Genomic DNA, 18,944 nt, shown 5'->3' on the forward strand with positions numbered 1-18,944 from the left:
GGTGGCTGGGGAAAGTGAAGCCCCTCGGCCCCAGCCTGCCCGGGGAGAGGCACCGGTTCTCCAAACCGGGCTGGCCGGGTGGGACAACAGCAGCTCTGTTGTTCCTGATGTGCAATTCCTTAATCCCAAGGCAAAGCAGCATGGCTGCTGAGCTCTGCCCGGCTGGCCCAGCGGCAGGAGAGGAGGAGCTGGTCCCCCGCAGAAGAAGCCCCACTAAGTCCTGCTGACCCCTCTCACCGCCACAGTTCCAGCTGGCTCTGCTCGCCCCGGGCAGAGGGACAAGCCCAGCTCCCAGCCACCTCCATGTCCCCCCCCCGCCAGCCACCTCCCCTGGGCTCCTCTCAGGGCTCCTGCACTCCCCCATGTTGAGCATCCCAAACGCAACTCACCAGTCCAAGTGAGGGCTTGACCTGCCGGAGAGCAGATTTCAGCAGGAGGGCGAACAAAGAGTTGCTCTTTGCTCTCGGTGAACCTCGAGGAAAGAGTTTTGGGTGCTTCGCTTTCGCCCTGACGAGGCAGCAAGGGTGAGGAGGGCTCTCAGGAATGGCAAACCTGGAAAGCAGGAGCCCAGAAAGCCTTGGAAAGGCTCTAGGTGTAACGCTGGGAGCTTGCGACATGCTCAGGCTCAAGAAAAACAGGTTTTCGTATATATTTGCTCCCAGACCGAAAACAACCCAAACAGGAGACGTCCCTGCCTAGAGCTTGGGTCCTGGCCCACCAATGAGACCAACCGCCACCTGGTTCCCCCCATGGCGACAAACAGCCCGAGATGCCCCCCCAAAAACAAACACACGGTAAAAACGCCCCCAGCCAGCCCAGACGCCAAGGTGTCCCCATCCCACCGGAGGGACAGAGCCGCCCCGAGGCCACCTCCGGCCCCCATCCGCGCTGTGCCCGGTCCTGGGTGGCCCTTCTGGAGGGACCACATCTGATTCACATCGTCCCGCAGCTGAAAATCGTGTGTCAGGCACTTCAAAGGACACGGCCCTTATAGCCGAGGGGCTCCCCTTGAACTCCATGGCAAGCCGCCCCGCCGCGGGGTCCGGGTGACGGCCGGGGGCGGCTGTTTTTATCTCCCGAATGTTTTTCCCGTTCCCATAAACAGAAGGAGCAGATGGGAACATGTCTGAGACCGATGGGGGGAAATGACGGGGCGGGGGGGAGGGTGTTAAATCTTCAAAAGCGCTGAAGTGCTGGATCCTGGGAGGGATGCTGAGAGCTGGGAACGTCGCTGGGGGGGGCGGGGGACGAGCTGAGCACCAGGGCGGGCACTAGGCGAGCACTTCTAACATTTTTCTTTTATGCAGAATTGCCAAAAAATAGAGAAAGAAAATACTTTCAACGACCTAAAAGGTGAGCGGACTGATCGTCCCAGCCTGGCAGCAGCGGAAGGTGGCGGGGATGCAGGGCCACGCTGCCCCGAGGGTGGCCCTGTCCCTGTCACAGCGTGGTGAGCGGCGCGGGGTCCGGCCCCCGCACCGGGTCCAGCTCCCCCGGCACCCGCGGCCAAACCCTGCCCGATCTGGGATGTCCACATGGCCTGGGAACAAGCACATCTGGAAGCGACGCCTCCCAAATTGTCCTTCAAGCCCTCTGCGGCCAAGCCAATCCTGGCCCCTTAACGACGCCGTTAATTAATCCAGAGTACAAAAATAGCCCTGCAGGATTTCCTGCCTCCCCTCCCTCCCCTCCAACCGCACCACAAGGTGAAGAGGAAGGAGGAGAAGCTCGTAAAGCAGAATTAAGGGAAGATGCCCCATGGTACATCCCTGCGTTATGGCCCTCATTTCACTTGGAGCGACCCCCCTCCATCCCCTGCCCCCGCACGCCCAAAGCACAGCTCGTCCTTCCCAGCAACACACAGACACCAGCCTTCCCAGATATGCTGGGCTTCATTAAATTCAGGTCCTTAAATTCCCAGGAAGCACCGCTGAGGGTGCAGGCAGGGTGGCCGGGACCTCTTCACCCACCCGGCTGCTCTGTGGGAGCGGGTCCAGACACGGAGCGAGCGGAAATCTGATGTGTAATAACTCCACCTAGAGGGAAAAGGGACGGTTGGGCCAGACGGGCCATGTCCCCGTCACCTGCCAGCTGGGAGCAAGGAGGAACCGCTGCCTGGACATGGGGACTGTCCTGCTGCAGGTGGCCCCAGGACACCAGAGCAGGCATGGCTCGCTGCGGCGGTGCCACGATGTTCTCCATGGGTGTATCAGCCACCGTCAGTGCTCAGCGATCCGAAAGCCCACCCCCAGTGATCCCTTTCCACCCCCACGACGAATCGCCACTCACCGGTCTCACACACGAGATCCGTGACCACCCCACGGGCGATTCTCTGAGTCCTTCACTCAGGGTGTTTCCTTCTGTTGTTATTTCCTTGCTGACACCTGGAATTTCACTCCTTCCCTAGGCATGGACATCTCCACAGACGAGCCCTGCAACAAGTTCAGGGAACAATTGTTGGGGCAATCCGAGCAAACCCACACCTTGTCAGGGTCTCCCTCCCAGTGCTCCCAATACAGGCAGTGCTAAAACACCCCACAAAGCTGAGCGTTTGTTGTCCACACCCGCATGCTCTGCCTTTCTTTCCTGTCTCTATTTTTCAATGGTAAATCCATCTGCAGTTTGGCCAGACATAATAAGAGCTGGGAAGTACCTCCTGTCTCATGCAGACCCTCTGCCCGTCTCCAGCCAGGACTGACTCCACCAGAGCTGGGGGTGGGCTGGCCACAGTCTCCCCACCCCATGCAATCGGAGGGGAAGGTCCTTCAGAGGGAAATGGGGGACTGCTCTGCCCGCTCCTGGCTGCATCTGGCTGAACCTAGGGATAGAGGACGTGAATACACCCAGGCATGCATGGATGGATGGATGGATGGACGGAGAGATGGAAGAATGGATGGAAGGATGGCTGGTAGGATGGAAGGATGGACGGCTGGTAGGATAGATGGATAGATGGATGGAAAGATGGCTGGTAGGATGGAAGGATGGATGGATGGTAGGATAGTTCGATAGATGGATGGAAAGATGGCTGGTAGGATGGAAGGATGGACGGCTGGTAGGATAGGTGATAGATGGATGGAAAGATGGCTGGTAGGATGGAAGGATGGACGGCTGGTAGGATAGATGATAGACGGATGGAAAGATGGCTGGTAGGATGGAAGGAAGGATGGATGGATGGTAGGATAGATGAATAGATGGATGGAAAGATGGCTGGTAAGATGGAAGGATGGATGGATGGTAGGATAGATGAAAGAACGGATGGAAAGATGGCTGGTAGGATGGAAGGAAGGATGGCTGGTAGGATGGCTGGTAGGATGGCTGGACAGGGTGAAGCCACTGGCACAAACTATGGTACCTTCTCCCAGTGCTCACCAGCTGCCACCAGGTCTGCTTGGTGTCCAGGAGGACCATCACCCCAGGCAGGAGAGGTGGGAAGCACCGCACAGGAGCAGCCCCCTCGGCACAGCCCGTGCAGGCACCTTAGCAAACTACTGACGTTTTCAGGGCCTGCTGATCCTCTCCCAGCGTGAGCAATTCTGAGAAACGCCCCCGTGTTTTCTTCTCCCAGACCCCCACCTTCACCAACCGGCTGCTCATCCTATTTCAGACCCAGCTCGCTTCAGCCCCGCTGTCCTTCCCGCAGACTCCTGCCCGCGCTCCAGCCTCGGGAATCAGCCACTGGTTTTTTGGGGGGTTTTTTGGGGGTTTTTTTTGTTGTTTTTTTTTTTCTCCTCTGTAACCTTGGAAATCGGAGACCAAAGGAACATCAGCTTCAGCTTCTGTTTAACAACCGCCTCTTATCGCTGCTCGCACAGTGCAGCCCAGGCAGAAGATAAAGCATTTCCACCGCGATGGATAAACAGAGATCGAGCCTGCCGAGCGGCGTGCAGGGCGATGCCGTCCCCTCCTGCTCGGCTGCCCGCCTTCGGGGTGTGCTTCTTCCCAGGCCTCACGTTCCCCGGCACGGTGCAGGGTCCAGCCAGCTGGGCAGAGCCTCCCTTCGCTCTGCCAGTTATTAACCACTTACTTCCAAACTGCTGCACACTTTGTCCCGGCTGCCGAGGGACGCGCCAAGGCTTTTCCGCTGGAGCCGCCGCTGATCCTTCAGCCGGGGTGGCCACGAGCAGAGCTGCCGTGCTGGGACTCACATACCAGCGGGGTGCAAGAGCTCCCTCCTGCCCACAGTCCCTCTCCGAAAGCCCTTCCTGCTGCTCATCCCGCCAGAATGGCAATTTTGTCTCCAGGTTTCAGATGATCCAACAGCGCAGGATGGACACTCGCCCCTGCCCAAACTCTGTCTGCCCCACGGCTGCAGAGAGGCTGGTTTTGTCCCTTAGATGTGTCCCCCAGCATCCATCCGGAAGGGGAGGACGAGAGATCAGGGCTGTATTTCATAGAAGGCATGAGGTTGGAATTTCCTTTGAGGAAGCTTCGATCCTGAATTTAATCGAGGTCACAGAAATACGACCTTTGGGAAACACGGGATGGTCCTTCTTAACTGGCCCACTGATGGGACGCCGGGTGAGACGGCGTGTTCGCAGAGACAGCCGCTAGATAAAGGCCATCTTGGTGCCACCAGCCTGTGTTTCATGGAAGGGAAGGGGGCAAAGGCTGTTACTCACCGATGCATCCTGAGAAAATGGCTTACCGAATTCACAGTGCGCTCATTTTGTACGGGAAGGCTGGAGAGATCCCGTCAACCCGGAGCGCTCTGCCTGTGGATGGTGAGAAAAATGTCCCTTTACCTGCAGGGACAGCAAATCTCTGGAGTTACCGGCAACACACCCTCGTACCCGCAGGCTCGGGACAGTTTGGGGTCAGCAATGCCATTTGGGCCGCGCTCCCCATTTCTCAGCTCGAGGCCAGATCCATGCTTGGTCTGACCCCAGCTCTAACTTTTTGGGGTGAGCTGATGCTGTTTTGCTTCTGTTATGAAGAACCCACAACAATTTATTGTTGTTTAGGCAATTATTCTCTCACCTGATGACCCCTCCCCACCCGGGAAGGGGAATCGGGGAAAAACAAGGGAATTTGAGGGTTGAAATACAAACAGATTTAATAGGATAAGACTAAATAATTAACATTAATAATACTCAGGAACCAATATTGATCCCAATACCAGTATAAAATAGACAAGGATCATTTCCATCCCATTCCACCAGCAGGAAGCTGCACACCCAGCAGGGGACGGCCAATGTGGGACACTGCGAGCGCTGCGGCTTCGGGAGGAAGGGAAGAGCTCAGGGCTCCGGCACCAGGGCGAGGAGTGCTCAGGATCCCAGACATCAAGGGGGGGGGAGAGAGAGAGAGGACTCCTCAGCAAATTTTGTAATTTCTATTGAATGTGCCGGTTTTGGTATGAAATAATCCCATTGGCAGCTTGGGGCAAGTGCCCGGGTCTCGCTCCTCCTCGTCCCTGCACCCGGTGAGCTGGAAAACGCTGAGACCTTGAAATCCACATCCCAGAGCTGGCTATAAAGTAAATATTTTCACCAATTCAGACACTAGAGTCTTCTAAAAGTGCAGTTTTCCCAGGCATTGGAAGAGACCTTACCGAAAAGTAAAATGACTGAATGAGAAATCAATCCTGTGTCGCTCAAACCAGGGCAACTTCTCTTAAAACAGCCACGCACAAAAAAGGCCGATGGCAATAAATAGGTTTCTTGCTGGAGCTGCTGCTATTGCTTGTTTTTTAAGCCCCAACTTGGACTCAGCTGGGATATTTGAGTTTTAACGAGGCACAACACTGTTAGCCTCAGGTGGGGATTTTCTCCATATAAAAAAAGAAAAAAAAATAATAATCGTTTCTGGGCCACGGGCAGGAGAGATGAGAAAACCTGACGACACGAACATGCAATTCTTCCAGCCTCAGCGGGGCAGGGGGCTGCAACGCACCTGCGGCCCCTCACACTTCCCCTTCCCCTGCAGTGAAATTACATTCGGCTTCTCGGCTAAAGATCAGGATAATTATTTCCAGCGAGGCAGACAGGTTCCAGATGCACTCCTCCTTTCAGAACACTGTCATAAACCCCCCCCACAAAAAAACGCCATTTCCCAGCTCCCTGGTGGCCACCTGGATGGCGGCAGGGCTTTGCCGAGGACCGCCAGGTTTTCCCCGACGACTTTATTAACTTTGAGCAGGTATTCAGTTTCTCATTATCCAGCAACGGGCAACATCTGGGGGGAGATGCGGCAGCACCTTTTTCTTTCCTCTGGCAGACAGATGGGGATTAAGTGGGTGCTGGGTCCTCCGCAAAATCTGGGTCTTCCGCAGACATTTCCACCGCTGCGGATTTAGCGGTGGCTGGATAAAGCCCCATCTATGAGAGCTTAAAAAGAACCAAAGAGGCTGGTCCCCAGGTCCACCGAGCATCTGTTTCCAAAATAGAACGTAAACAATTTTATCGTGGCGAGGCTTTATTCGTTCTTAGTGCCTTGTGTCATGCGGCCAAAGGAAAGGAGAGCGCTTTCTCTCTCCTCGTAAAGCAGGGTGTGTTTCAGACTCAGACATTTACATCAAGCAAGTGCGTGGCTCCCTTCCCATCTTTCCGACTGTCCCGCGGTCACGAATTTGCAATTTCCCTGCCTTGTTCCAGCGCTGGCAAATACGGAGCAGCCACAGGATATCGCTTTGGTGGGTTCTTTTGGGTTTTGGCTTTTTTTTTTTTTTTCCCCTCTGCAAGAATGTACGTCGCAGTGGAACTGTCGGGAGAGGAGACGAACGCATCCCTGCCACAAGTGGAAATGTGTTATTTCAACTTTCCCCTCACTCTCCAGCAACCAAATCCTGGCCCTCGGAGGTGCCAGGGAGATTTATCTGTTGACAGCTGTAAATCCTCGCTGGCTCTAATCGCTTGGCCTTTAAAAAGCCACCGGGTGGGGAACCGGGGGTGTCCCAAGGAGATGTGGGAGCTCATGGGCGGCCACATGCCTTTCGCCAAGCTTTTGTTACGAACCAAAGCCTGTTTCACGTGTGCGCTCTCAGGAGCCTTCGCAAAGTGGATGAGCCCTGATTCAGGTTTCCCCTTGCCGAGTCCATTAATCCGGTCCTTCCCCAAGGGGCAACTCTTCTTTAAAAGCTCGTAAGACTCGTAGAATGGTTTGGGTGGGAAGGGACCTTAAAGACCACCCAGTCCCACCCCCCTGCCCTGGGCAGGGACACCTCCCACTAGACCAGGTTGCTCCAAGCCCCATCCAGCCTGGCCTTGAACACCTCCAGGGCTGGGGCAGCCACAGCTTCTCTGGGCAACCTGGGCCAGGGGCTCACCACCCTCACAGTCAAGAATTTCTTCCTTGGATCTCATCTAAATCTCCCCTCTTTCAGCTTAAAACCATTCCCCCTCGTCCCATGGCTCCCCTCCCTGATCCAGAGTCCCTCCCCAGCTTTCCTGGAGCCCCTCTAGGGACTGGAAGGGGCTGGAAGGTCTCCCCGGAGCCTTCTCTTCTCCAGGCTGAACCCCCCCAGCTCTCTCAGCCTGTCCTCACAGCAGAGGGGCTCCAGCCCTCCCAGCATCTTTGTGGCACCACCATCTCCTTCCAATGTGGTTAAAATCAGAGAAAAAGCTTAGAATGTACCACATGGGGAGGGGGGTGGCTGAAAACCAGCTGGCCCCGTTCTGCCCTGCTTGTGCGGTGGGCTCTGGTTTTGCCGAAAGGTTTTGGATGGGCCCCGGGAGGGTGTAAAGAGCAAATCTTTGCGAGAGTTTAATCCTCTCGCAGCAACGGCCCTTCTCCAAAATGTCTCTGGGTTCCTGCAACGGAAGAGGGTTTCGGAGGCGCTGACAGTTTCAGCCCCTCCATTGGGGCAGGTTTTTTCACTCTCAGCTCACAAACCCAGTCGAAGAGGGTCTGTTCCCACCTCCTGGCAAATTCACCTTCCCTTGGGAAGGTTTTTCCATCCCGATCATTTCCCTGCTCTGGTTTTAGACTCACGCCGCTGCGAAATCTAGTGCAGAAAGGTTTTTGTCCTCAAGCCAAGCTGAAGCCAGCATCATCTGTGGTGGTAAATAGGACAGGACTGGTCTCCAGGACTAACAAAACGGCCCTGCTGGGGCAGGCCAGGAGGTTTAACCATTTTTTTTCCCTCATTCTGCAACGTTACGTTGTGTTACAGTGGGAACGCTGGAGGTCAGAAGCTGAGAGGCAGGCACAGCGGGTAGCTCTGTTCAGCTATTAAATACCACGGGACGGATGTACCTCCTGGGTCAGGGTGTTCCCACATGGCCGGTTGCCGGAAACTGGGAGGATGTATCTGGATAAGGCTTGTCCAAAACCCGCCGTATTCCCCGCGCAGGTCCAGGACCTCTGCTCCCAGCCCCGCTGGGGAGAGCTGGGCTGACCCCATGTGGTCACGGCCTTGTTATGGCACGATTCGGTTTTTAAAAAAGTCACAACTTTTCACCGTTACTGAGGTAAAATGCAAAATCTGCCTCCCAGCCCCAAAATCTTTCCATCAAGGAAAAGACACCGCGGAGGGAGTTCAGATAAACCCCCCGTCCGTCATTTTTCACGCAGTGGAAATGTGTCCGTGCTCCCGGTTTCCTCATTTAACCAGCCAAACCAGCGCTTCGTTTCTTTTCGTGCACAGAAGCAAAATAAAAGTGTTCATTTTTTAGCACGGATGGGACCTTCCCAGCCCTCTTAATCCCTCAAAACAAAGGAAATAGGGAAAGGACAGGAAGGGAAATCTCACACCCAGTTTGTGCCTTTCCCTGCAACAAAAGGTTAATATTTGCAGCGATTCACCCACACAGCGCCCAGCCCTGGACAAGCTCGGGGCAAGCATTGCCCCCAGATTTTGGGTGTGCCTGAGCCCAGGGAGGTCAGCGTGTGTCATCGGTCACTCCGGGCCCGAAGAAGTCAAAACTAAGTAATGTTGATTGTTTCCACGGTAATGGGGAGTGATTCATTCTGAGGGTAACGTAACAGGGCAGGGGGAAGAAACGGTGGAAAATGAAAATCACATCTCAGAAGCACGTTGTATAATTATCTCATTGAGCAGGACTGCTGCTCCACGTGTGCCTTGGCCTCAGCTATTTATAAAAAAAGTCTCTTAAGATGATCTTTAAGCTGCTTTTTGTTTGTTTTTTTTTATTGAAAAGGAAGAAAACCCCTCACTCGTGTCCCCTGCCAGACTTGGAGGCTGAAGAAGGCCCATCCCAGCACAGGACAGCAGGTCTTCCCCGAAGGAAGTGATGCAGCCTCCAAAAACAATCCCCCAAAGACGAAAATTATCAAAGCCAGCGATGCTTTCATGACGAACGCTGCTGCTGCCTGCAATTCCTCAGGAGAAAGAGGAACCTTTGTACAGTCCTTTCATCTGAGCCATCCCTCCACAGGCACCCACGAGCCCCTCCTGAGCTGTGGCCAGCTCTGGATTAAAGAGGACAGCCCTTTCAAAGCCACCAAGCAGCTCCCCAGAAGAACTTCTGAGGCCAAACCCCAGTGAAAACACAGGGAAATGTATGTAAAACAGCTGACAGTAATACCCCGCGAACTGCCTAGAGACCTGCTGCTCCTGAAAAGCGTCAGATGGGTCTCGACTGACCTCCACATGGTCTGGGCCTCACTTTTACCTTCCCCCAGTAGAAAATCCTGGCTGAACGAAAAAAACCCCGCCAAGCTGTAAAGGGAAAGCTGGCATGGATGAGAGGAAGGCATCATGGATGAGAGGAAGGTGCGATTCCAGCAAAGACCCCCCAACACCGCGCTGAGAGGGGCAGGACCCCCCCACCCCACTGAAGGAGAAATCACTCCCCGTGCTGAAGGACACTGCCCGCTCCCCTGCCACCCGCCTCGCTAATGGGGGGATGTTAGTTCTGGGAGACCGAGGGATTTTCTTTCAGGCGTCAAAACCCTGTCAGGGAACCGCAAACGCCTTCATGCCCCGGCGAGGCCTAAGGCCTGGCCAGCCTCGCTGCTCTCAGCCTCCCTCCCGCCGAGCCCACCGGGGCCGCCACCAGGGTGAAACGGCCCTTCTGGCGGGGGAGCGGCGGGAGGAGCGGCGGGGAGAGCCGATGCCGGGCAGGGGCGGCCGGACCGGACCGGAGCAGCGTTCCGCAGCCGCGTCCGCCATCTTGCGCCGGCTCTCAGGGCCGGAGCGCCACGTGACAAGAGGGGCGGGGCCTCCCTGGGGAGGGGACGTGGCCACGCAACGCACCGCCCAATCCGCGCGCGGGGGCGAGGCTAACCCCGAAGGTCGCGAGGCCGGCGCGGGGGCGGCTCGGCGTTCCGGGCGCGCGGAGCCGGGGCGGGGCCGGCGGGCGCCGATTGGCTGCGCGCGGGGCCCCGCCCCCCAGTGCCACGTCCGTGCGGCGCCTGCGGCGGAACCGGTGCGGGCGGCAGTTGGCGCCGCGGCCTCGTGCGCGGGTGAGTGCGGGAGGGGCGCGCGTCGCCTGAGGGGGGTTCGGCCCCCTCCTGAGGGGCCGGGGGTGAGGTGGGGGGATTCCCTCTCTGAGGGCTGGGGTTGAATTGAGGGCACCCCCCACCCACCTCCCCCCCGAGGGCTGGGGGTGAGAAGATGAGCCGGTGAGGGGTCTCCCCGCTGAGGGGGAGGTGAGGGGACCCCCCTGAGGGCTGGGGGTGAGATGAGGCGGTGATGGGACTCCCCCACCCCCCCGAGGGCTGAGGGGGAGGTGAGGGGATCCCTCTCCCCCCGAGGGGCTGGGGCTGTTGTGAGGGGACCCCCCCCGAGGGACAGGGGGTGAGATGAGGGGACCCCCCCCGAGGGGCTGGCTATAAAGTGAGGGGACCCCCCCGAGGGGCTGGCTGTGAGGGGAGGGGTTCCCCCTCCTTGAGGGGCAGGGTTAGGGGACCCGCCCTTGAGAGGCAGGGTGAGAGTGTGAGGGGATCCCCCCTGAGGGGCTGGGGGTGAGGTGAGGGGATGAGGGGACAACCCCCGAGGGGCTGGGGGTGAGCTTGGGGGACCCTCAGCATACCGTGCTCCCTGCCAGCTTCCCGGAACGGAGGGATAGGCGAGAGGGCCCAAATGGGGAGCCCGGGATGCTCCAGTGGAGGCCTCAGGTGTGCACCGGGACGAGCACATGGGCTCGGAGCAGGCCTGGAGGGGAGCCCAGCCACCCATCGAAACAGGCCCGAGCTCTTCCTTGCCAGACATTGATCCTTTTTTTTAATTGGCCAATGCATTTGTAGTGAGTAAGGCATATCCCTGACTCCAGAAAATGCGTGAAGCTTCAAACTTCTTCCTGCTCCACCAGTGCTGGATGTAGTTTGAAAAATAACTTTATTAAAAAAAAAATACTAACTGCTTGAAAAGCATCAAAAATTTTCTTTCCTTCGTGTGCTTTTCTACTGCTGTGTGTGCTTGGTGTACTATAACCTGGAGCTGAAATTAATTAGATTTATTTTATTCTGTACAGGACACTATCTGAGTGTTGTGAATGAATTCGTGAATTCTAGGAAGGGTTTGTAATGGAACAGGGTAACAGCAACATTAGAGTGATCAGGATCTAGGAACAGAGATGTCAAATTTATTGCTGGAACCGGGGGGACTTTGGTTTTGCTTAGCAGTGACATAATTAATACACTGGTGATGGGCTTGCAGTCCTCTGCGCGCATCGATGTGATCTGATCGATAAAGCTCAGGACTGGGACTCGGAAGACCTGGATTCTCGCTTCTGACTCTGCCTTCCACAGAAATGTTTTTCTTTGCACTTCATTTTTCCCGCTGTTTCATTTTGAAAATTCATGTGGGATGAGAATTTTTATTGCTGTTTAATTTCTCTAACAGCAATTTTTTTACTTTTATATGCAAGATTGAGATGAGAATGGGGATTTAAAGACCAGTGTATACCAGCAGGTGGCATAGAAAAAGATTTCGTGGTTGTTTTAGGTGTTTTTTTGATTAGGTATTTCTTTTAAGAAGCTATTTCAGTTGGGTTTCCAGAGCCACCTTCAGTTTTGAGGTTCGTATGCTGCTGTTAAGCTGAGATGTTCCATAGCTGACATCCTCTGTACTTTCTCTGGGCAGCTTACAGGGCTGTAAGATGTCCTAAAGAAAAATGTATTTGGGATGAATATTTTTCAAAATATGTTTATTTGGCCTGCCCAACAGCGTGCAACTACCCTATCTTTTATGGTGCAGCTAAGTTAATTTGAAGATGTATAAAGAACTTGGTCTCAGGACAAGTTCCCATGATATGCTCTGTTCATACCAGAAACCTGACCAGGTATTCTACAGATGACAAAGTAAGAATTATTTTCCTATACCTAGCAATTAGGAAAATATATCACTTTGCTTCCTCTTATCTCTAATTCTGAATAATACACAATTCCCAAATGTCTCTTTAATCATTAACAGGTGTCTCACCATCATCTTGGCAGTTCCGCGTTTTACCTGTTAATGGACAATGAGGCGCTGCGTTTTGCAGCTGCGATGGCATTAGCTTTTGTAAATACACCGAGCAAACATGACCGCCTGAGAAACGTGGTACGGGCTGTAAGCGTGTGTGCAGGCTGTTGTATCATCTGTGTTTGCATATGTGTGGTGCAGTGCCTCTTGGCTGAGATACTAAATATTTATGTGATGGGACTGGTTGAAAAAAGTGCACTTTCCTACCACCAGTTTTAAATGGAATGCGAATGAAAATGATCTCTATACTCGGTAAACACTATTAACAGTGCAAGATGCTTTCCTTTTCCAAGGGCTATGGAGGTTAAATTTCCTAGTCAATGTCTTATCTGTTTTATATTTTTTTCCAAGAGAAAAAACTTCCCAGATGAACTTTGAAGTGCCATATGTGTTTACTTTAGGTAATGTGAGCAGTGTCAGTGTGTAGCGGCTTGGTCCAGTGAAGGTTGAGGAGCTTCAATCGCAGATAAAGCAAACAGCAGTTTCAGTTTCATTCACCTTTCTTTGTGTCCCTGAGGAACATCACGTGGCATGATAGAACCATGGGAAATGGCGTATTTAGAGATTAAAACAAGAGCAAACCAAAATGTTCCTTACTCATGTGCGTTCTGTTCCAGAACACCTGTTGCAGCCATGATGCCTGTTGCCACCGTGATGCCTGATGACACACCGATGTTTGACCCAAATATTCTGCACGAACTTGACTGGAGCGAGAACACGACGACGTTTTCTCCCGCTATTTCTCCTTTAGATCCAGGAGATGGTCTAGTTTTGAGACCGCTTTGCACGGCTGATTTAAATCGAGGTAGAATCCTGTTTAATGATCATAGCAAACAAAAGCTGGGTGCTGAATTAGATAGTATGTATTTCTGCATTATCTCTCGATAGATTAGGATTGCTTGTTTTAGCTGTATTTAGGTTATTTTCATTAGTAAGGAATTTGAGCACTTGGCACCATGGATTGGTGCTGTGTTGGGTGACCCTCAAAATTGGTTTTACTATTTTAATAACCTCAAAAAACATCTTAAAATTCAAGTCAAATCTTCTGAACAATTCACAGCTTCCTACTTACCACAGCTTTAGAGAGGGAGTACAGTTGTTCATGCTGTTTCCTCTGATATTAAAGTAATGTGAACCAGCATATTCTTCTTAGTGCCTGGAGACTTCCTCAGTTCTGTAACTTGGACAAAAAAGGTTAATAACACATAATTTTGGGCTTATACTTTTCTTTCTTGAACAAATCCATCTTCTGCACTTGAGTTTGCTGCTGGTGCATTAGCTGATCCTTCAGCATTGCTCAAGGGAGGAGTTTGATTTTAAGATTAGTGTCTGCTTCTATAATATGCAGAGCACAGGCCTTTACGTACGACTGAATTGGATGGCGCCGTGGGGATGTTCACTCTCCAGTCGTGTCTGGTTGTTATGCACTATTTGGAGCTAATTGTGTGTTGCTGTCCCTCACTGAGGGTTTTTTTCTTTCTTTTACAACAGGCTTTTTTAAGGTTCTGGGTCAGCTGACCGAAACTGGAGTTGCAAGCCCGGAGCAGTTTATCAGTGAGTATATCATTATTTCTTAGCATTTCCATAGAGGAACCAGAGGACAGTGATGCCGACAACAAAGCTACTTGGGTATGAGGCTCCCAACTGCCCAATGCCAGAGGGATTCATTAGCTCAGCTGCCCCAAGGCAGCCTTTGGCACTCGGTGTTGGATCCAGTCGCAGCTATCCCCAAGGGCTTCTTGGCTGGGACAGGCCTAAACTATGTTACCTGCTTCTGAGACTGAGCTTTAGGTACCTGGCAGGAGGGACTGTGGGTGAAGGCTTGTTTTGGCTGAATTATTGCAGCACCGATGGCGGGGCAGAGGCTCAACAGCATCTTGAGCTTTACTGGTTGGACTGAGATGTAAGAAAACTTACAGGCTGCCACCTTCGTCGTAGTGCCCACCTGCAGAGGTGCTGTGGCAGGAGGGCAGTGAGGAAAAGGCATTTGTTTAATTTCTGCTTTTTCCTGGTTCTCTCTCTGGGTTAGTCTGACTCCAGGGCTTTCAGGTTCTGGGGTCTTGGGTGCTTCTTCCATGTGATTCTGAACCCTGCAGTGATCTGCGTTCAGAATCTGCTGCAAGTGTTAGACCCTGCAGCCATTTCATCTGAGATTAACGGTGACTGTTCCGCTGTCTATCTGCTCCCACAGAAACCTTTGAGCACATGAAGAGGTCTGGAGATTACTATGTTACTGTAGTAGAAGACACAAATCTTGGACAGATTGTTGCTACGGCAACGCTGGTGATAGAACATAAATTCACTCACTCCTGTGCAAAGGTATATTCTCTCACTGCAGCTGTGAGGGAAAAGATCCTGTCCCCGGACTCTGTGCATGTTATTTTTATGGTGTTACTGTGTGATGAAGTACTTCCTGCTGAGTCAGTGGCGAAGGCATTTTAAAAATATCCCCCATCTTTAGGTGCTCAGCTAAACAGTACAAAGAAGCTTTGGCTTTTCTTTAGGAAAAAGAGCAATGATGTCTGTCCCGTTCTGCCTCCCAGTGAGCTTCTGATCTAGTCAGACTTGGTTCTGATGGAGCAGGTGGCTGAGGATCTCACTACTGCGGAGTCCCAGCAGGATGCATGAAAACAGGGAGCTGGAGAGATCCAGATCCCTTGGTGGGGAAAGGCCATGGTGGGAATGCGACTCCTGATGGGTGCTGGAAGGGGCGTTACCAGCATGTCAACCACTGGGGCGGTTGTATTGAACTAGACAGCGGGAAAATCCAAGCAGGAGATGTAGCGCGGTGAGGAAACGAACACAGCAGCGTTCTCTTCAACTGACAGCTGCCTCTATTTTCACAGAGAGGAAGGATAGAAGATGTAGTAGTAAGCGGGGAGTGCAGAGGAAAGCAGCTGGGTAAACTGTAAGTATTTCACCACCGTTGCCATTCAACAGCAAGTGCTTGCCCGGTTGGTTTCTGTCCCCCATCTCCCCATGCTGCTGGGTATGAGCAGCCCTTGGAGAGGGGGATTTTGGCACTGGGGGGTAGGTCCCCCCCACCAGGCCAGCAGAGAGGGTTTGGCCAGAGGGTATCACCCGCTGGCTGAGGTGCTTGTAGCAGTAACGTAAAAATGTCTGCAAAACACTGGTGCTTTGTTCTTTTTTTCTATCCCGTGTAGCGAAGGAAAACGCAGAGGGCTGTAAAACTTCAGTATTGTAGGTCTGATAGCTTTAGCTAATTAAATATTAATTGAGCAGTTCAGGGACAGTTTCATTTAACTGTGGGTTTTCTGTCTCTTTCAGATTAACATCCACCCTGACACTGCTAAGTAAGAGACTGAACTGTTACAAAATTACACTTGAGTGTCTGCCAAAAAATGTGGATTTCTATAAGAAGTTTGGCTATTTGGTATCTGAAGAAAACTACATGTTTCAACGGTTCTTTAATTAAGAACTTCCAGTCGTGTTTTTTTTTTTTTTTTTGGTAAAGACTGTTGGTGGAGGAGCTTGTGCTACAAACATTCTCTTCGTGGAAAATTTATAGTTTATTGCTGCAAATATAACAATCCCTATAAATAATGAACATCAAATGTGTAAATCCTACAGAAAAAAAATTACTGACATTTTGGAAGGGTCCTTTGGGTTAGGAAATAAGTGCTTAGAACTAATTTTTACTACTGTTCAGTCTAAGTGAAGCTTTTTTGTTCTAGCTGAGTTACAAAGGACTCTTGTTAAAGGGATGGTTTTTAACCAAAGGTCTATATTTTTATCTCAAATTTTTTCTTGCATTGTATTTTTCTAAAGGTTTGCGCTTCTTTTCTGGGTAGTTGAAGTGCAGCTCACGGGGTGGCTCTGGCTGTACTTTGCAGAAGGAGGATGTGGCTTGGGTAGGGATGATGCTTCTCGCACAGGATTAGTGACACGGAATGGGCGGTTGTTTCGTCCTTTCTGCGGAAGCTCCCTGAAATGCTGTTGAAGTTTGCGTACCTAAACTTTTATAGGCACTATTTTAATCTGAATTTGTTACTACTTGTGCGGGTGGGGGAGAATCCTTATGGGCTATGCTAAAGCTGATGTTCTGAGTGTAAAAATGGACGTGTACTTCTCACTGCAGTGGTCCTGCACTTTAGCTGATAACTTTGTTTTCAGGATAATTACATGTTTTCTGACTAGCCCAATGGTTTGCGACAGGGCAACCGGAATGTCCCTGTCCTGAGCGGGGCTCTGGCTAGTGCTCAGTGGAAATGTGATTTGGGATTCAGCTTCCCCCAGCTGTACTCAAATTCCTGAGGGCCAGGGGGGCTCTGCTGGTGACAGGGAAATCCCAAGGGATTGTTGCTGCTCTGGAGCATCCCTCTTGCTATAAGATTGGATAAATGATTTTAGCACTTTTGCCAGTGATGGCAAGCAAATAACTTACAAAGCCCTGGTTTCAACAGTAGCATTTTGTGCGGGGAGAGTGACAAATCCTATGTCTATGAATAGGGCATTATAAATATGTGAAGGTTCGTACAGAACAGCCAGTCTCGTTTGTGAACAGTTCAGCCTCACAAAATGTTCTTTCCTTGTGGTGTGGAGAGCTACTTTAAGCTGGGGGGGGGTTATATTTAATGGTCCTGATGGTACTCCACTCAATATAGTGTTCCCTTGGTGATGTCTGTTTTATTTATTGATTATTTTTTTAAAAAAAATCTTTAAGCTGAATAAATGAAGACTGCCAAATGTGTCTGGTTTTTGTATCACTGTGTTATGCCTAGTGGTAGGTATCCAGGGTAAGGGTGTACCTGTTGTCTTTCAGAACAGTACCACCTGCTCCAAATAGCTTTGCTTTCCTTTCCCTGGACAGAAAAGAACACTTTTTGAGATTCCATATTGATTTTAATGAAATTCTCAGCTCATGGGGTGGTTTTCACCCATTTTCTTGGGGCTGTTCTCCCCTGAGGGAGAGCTGGGCTCTTCCCTGCTGTGCTCTGCTGTGACAGATCTAAGGGGCTTGAGCCCCAACTCTGAACTAATTGTATAAAATCAGCTATTGATTTATGCTGGGCCCAAATGACTGAGGTGGGTTTTCTTGCCTTTCACAGTTTTAATTAATTTTGCATTTCTACTAATTTGATGTGGATTATTTGAATTCTATGATATCTACACCATCTAAGGAGCTCCAGGCCCTCATTATGAGTTAATGAAAAGATCAGTAGAAGTCAGGAGCAGGTGATTATGTACCCAGCTTAGATCATTGTAAAACAAATGAATTGGGTTGAAGGTTTGGTTTTGTGGCTGCAGGACAAAGCCTCTGCTGGGTGGAATCCGGCTCATCCCTTGAGCTTTGAAGAGCTTGTTGTTCTGTACGTTTTTTTGGGTGGCAGCTGTTCCCTCCCTGAGGAGGAGATTTCCTCCTTCTTCCTTCTGCTTCCCCAAAGCTGGAAAGGGAACTCTAGCACCTTAACATACAGCTGTGGCTCCCTAAAGCTCTGGGTCCTGCAGCTTTGTGTCCAAACCTGGGGAAGGGAGAAAATTCAACCTCTATTGCTATTGGAAGGCCACAGTGCTACCCCTGCTACTAATTACCACCTTTGGTTTAACCCCAGAAAGCAATCAGTAATTGAAATACCCACTGTCAGTAAGCTAAATGAGTCAGATATCAAGAAGTTTTAAATAAAAGGCTTAATAATAGATACATAAGGAAAGCTAATCTCTGCTTCCCTTAGGATGTGAGAGGCTGTTATCTGTGAGGCAGCAGGCAGACAGACCAGAATGACTGTAGAAGGCATCATGAGGAGGTAATGGCATGAAAAAAATAAAATGGGTGGGAAAATCCTTAGTCATGAAGCTTGTTAGCTTGTGAAGGAGTCTCCCCAGAGAAGCACCAGGACTGTGGTGAGATCACAGAACCAGACTGCCCATGACCAAGCCTCTCTGGCAGGGGAGAGTTCGATGAATCAAGAGTGTTCTTCCGTGTGTGTTTCAGCTCAACCCCATCCCCAGGGAGCTGAGACAGAAAGCACTGTTCTGCACAAGTCCTGGTTCCCAGCCTTGTTTCATCAGGAGCTTGTAGCTGGCAGCATTTGGCAAGAGCTGCCCAAGAGACAGACACCCACAAAGCCCAGGGCAGCCACGTGGCAGTCTCAGAAGCATTCTTTTACAGAGAGTCAGTGAACAGCATGTAATAAACCCTACAACTGCAGAACCAGCACCACATGCTTAGCTGGTCAGCTTAACACCCACAAGTTGTAGTTCTTCAGTAGATAACAGTAACACTTCCCTTTTCCATGCTGAAAACTTCCTAACTAAGGCATCATACATTTCTTAAAGATTTGTTTTTCTTCCTTCTCTGAAGGGTTTGCGCTGCTCTATCACTGACATGGGTAGCAGAGGACAGACAGCAGTGAAGGGAAAGTGCTGCTGAGCCCTAGTTTAGCTCCATTGAAGCTGTGAACCCTCCTGGGCCTTCACACTCCACAGGAGAAGAGGTTTTGAGGCTGTAAAGCCTCACCCCTGAGTCCTGTCTTGGCTAAGCACCCTAACTGAGGAGGATCTCCTCCTCAGGTGTCACCAGCATCAGTCCTAGCAGCATGCTTTAACCCAGGCAGCA

At 51.5% G+C, this 18,944-nt stretch overlaps 1 protein-coding gene across 3 annotated transcripts; it reads left to right on the forward strand.

The window, feature by feature from the left end:
- The first annotated feature begins 10,235 nt into the window (after positions 1-10,235).
- Positions 10,236-17,076, forward strand: GNPNAT1 (glucosamine-phosphate N-acetyltransferase 1). 3 transcript variants are annotated; one of them, XM_074583533.1, is made up of 6 exons: positions 10,236-10,365; positions 12,985-13,172; positions 13,859-13,921; positions 14,559-14,686; positions 15,214-15,275; positions 15,656-17,076. In XM_074583533.1, exons 2-6 carry the CDS (start codon positions 13,001-13,003, stop codon positions 15,801-15,803), a joined length of 573 nt encoding a protein of 190 aa, XP_074439634.1. In that variant the 5' UTR covers positions 10,236-10,365; positions 12,985-13,000; the 3' UTR covers positions 15,804-17,076. The 3 variants fall into 3 exon arrangements, with proteins under 3 accessions (XP_074439634.1, XP_074439635.1, XP_074439633.1); XM_074583534.1 differs by lacking the exon at positions 10,236-10,365 and adding an exon at positions 12,317-12,445; XM_074583532.1 differs by lacking the exon at positions 10,236-10,365 and having other exon boundaries at positions 12,784-13,172.
- Positions 17,077-18,944: the final 1,868 nt, after the last annotated feature.

This window comes from Larus michahellis, chromosome 4 (assembly GCF_964199755.1).
Source record: "Larus michahellis chromosome 4, bLarMic1.1, whole genome shotgun sequence".
NCBI classification, from domain to species: domain Eukaryota; kingdom Metazoa; phylum Chordata; class Aves; order Charadriiformes; family Laridae; genus Larus; species Larus michahellis.

What these genes read in the sequence shown, in the direction of transcription:
- GNPNAT1 (XM_074583532.1), top strand. Translation starts at nt 12,899, where the DNA reads ATGATAGAACCATGGGAAATGGCGTATTTAGAGATTAAAACAAGAGCA. An exon ending in AAGCCCGGAGCAGTTTATCA is followed by an intron (nt 13,922 to 14,558) that starts GTGAGTATATCA and finishes CTGCTCCCACAG; the next exon opens with AAACCTTTGAGCACATGAAG. An exon ending in TCACTCACTCCTGTGCAAAG is followed by an intron (nt 14,687 to 15,213) that starts GTATATTCTCTC and finishes CTATTTTCACAG; the next exon opens with AGAGGAAGGATAGAAGATGT.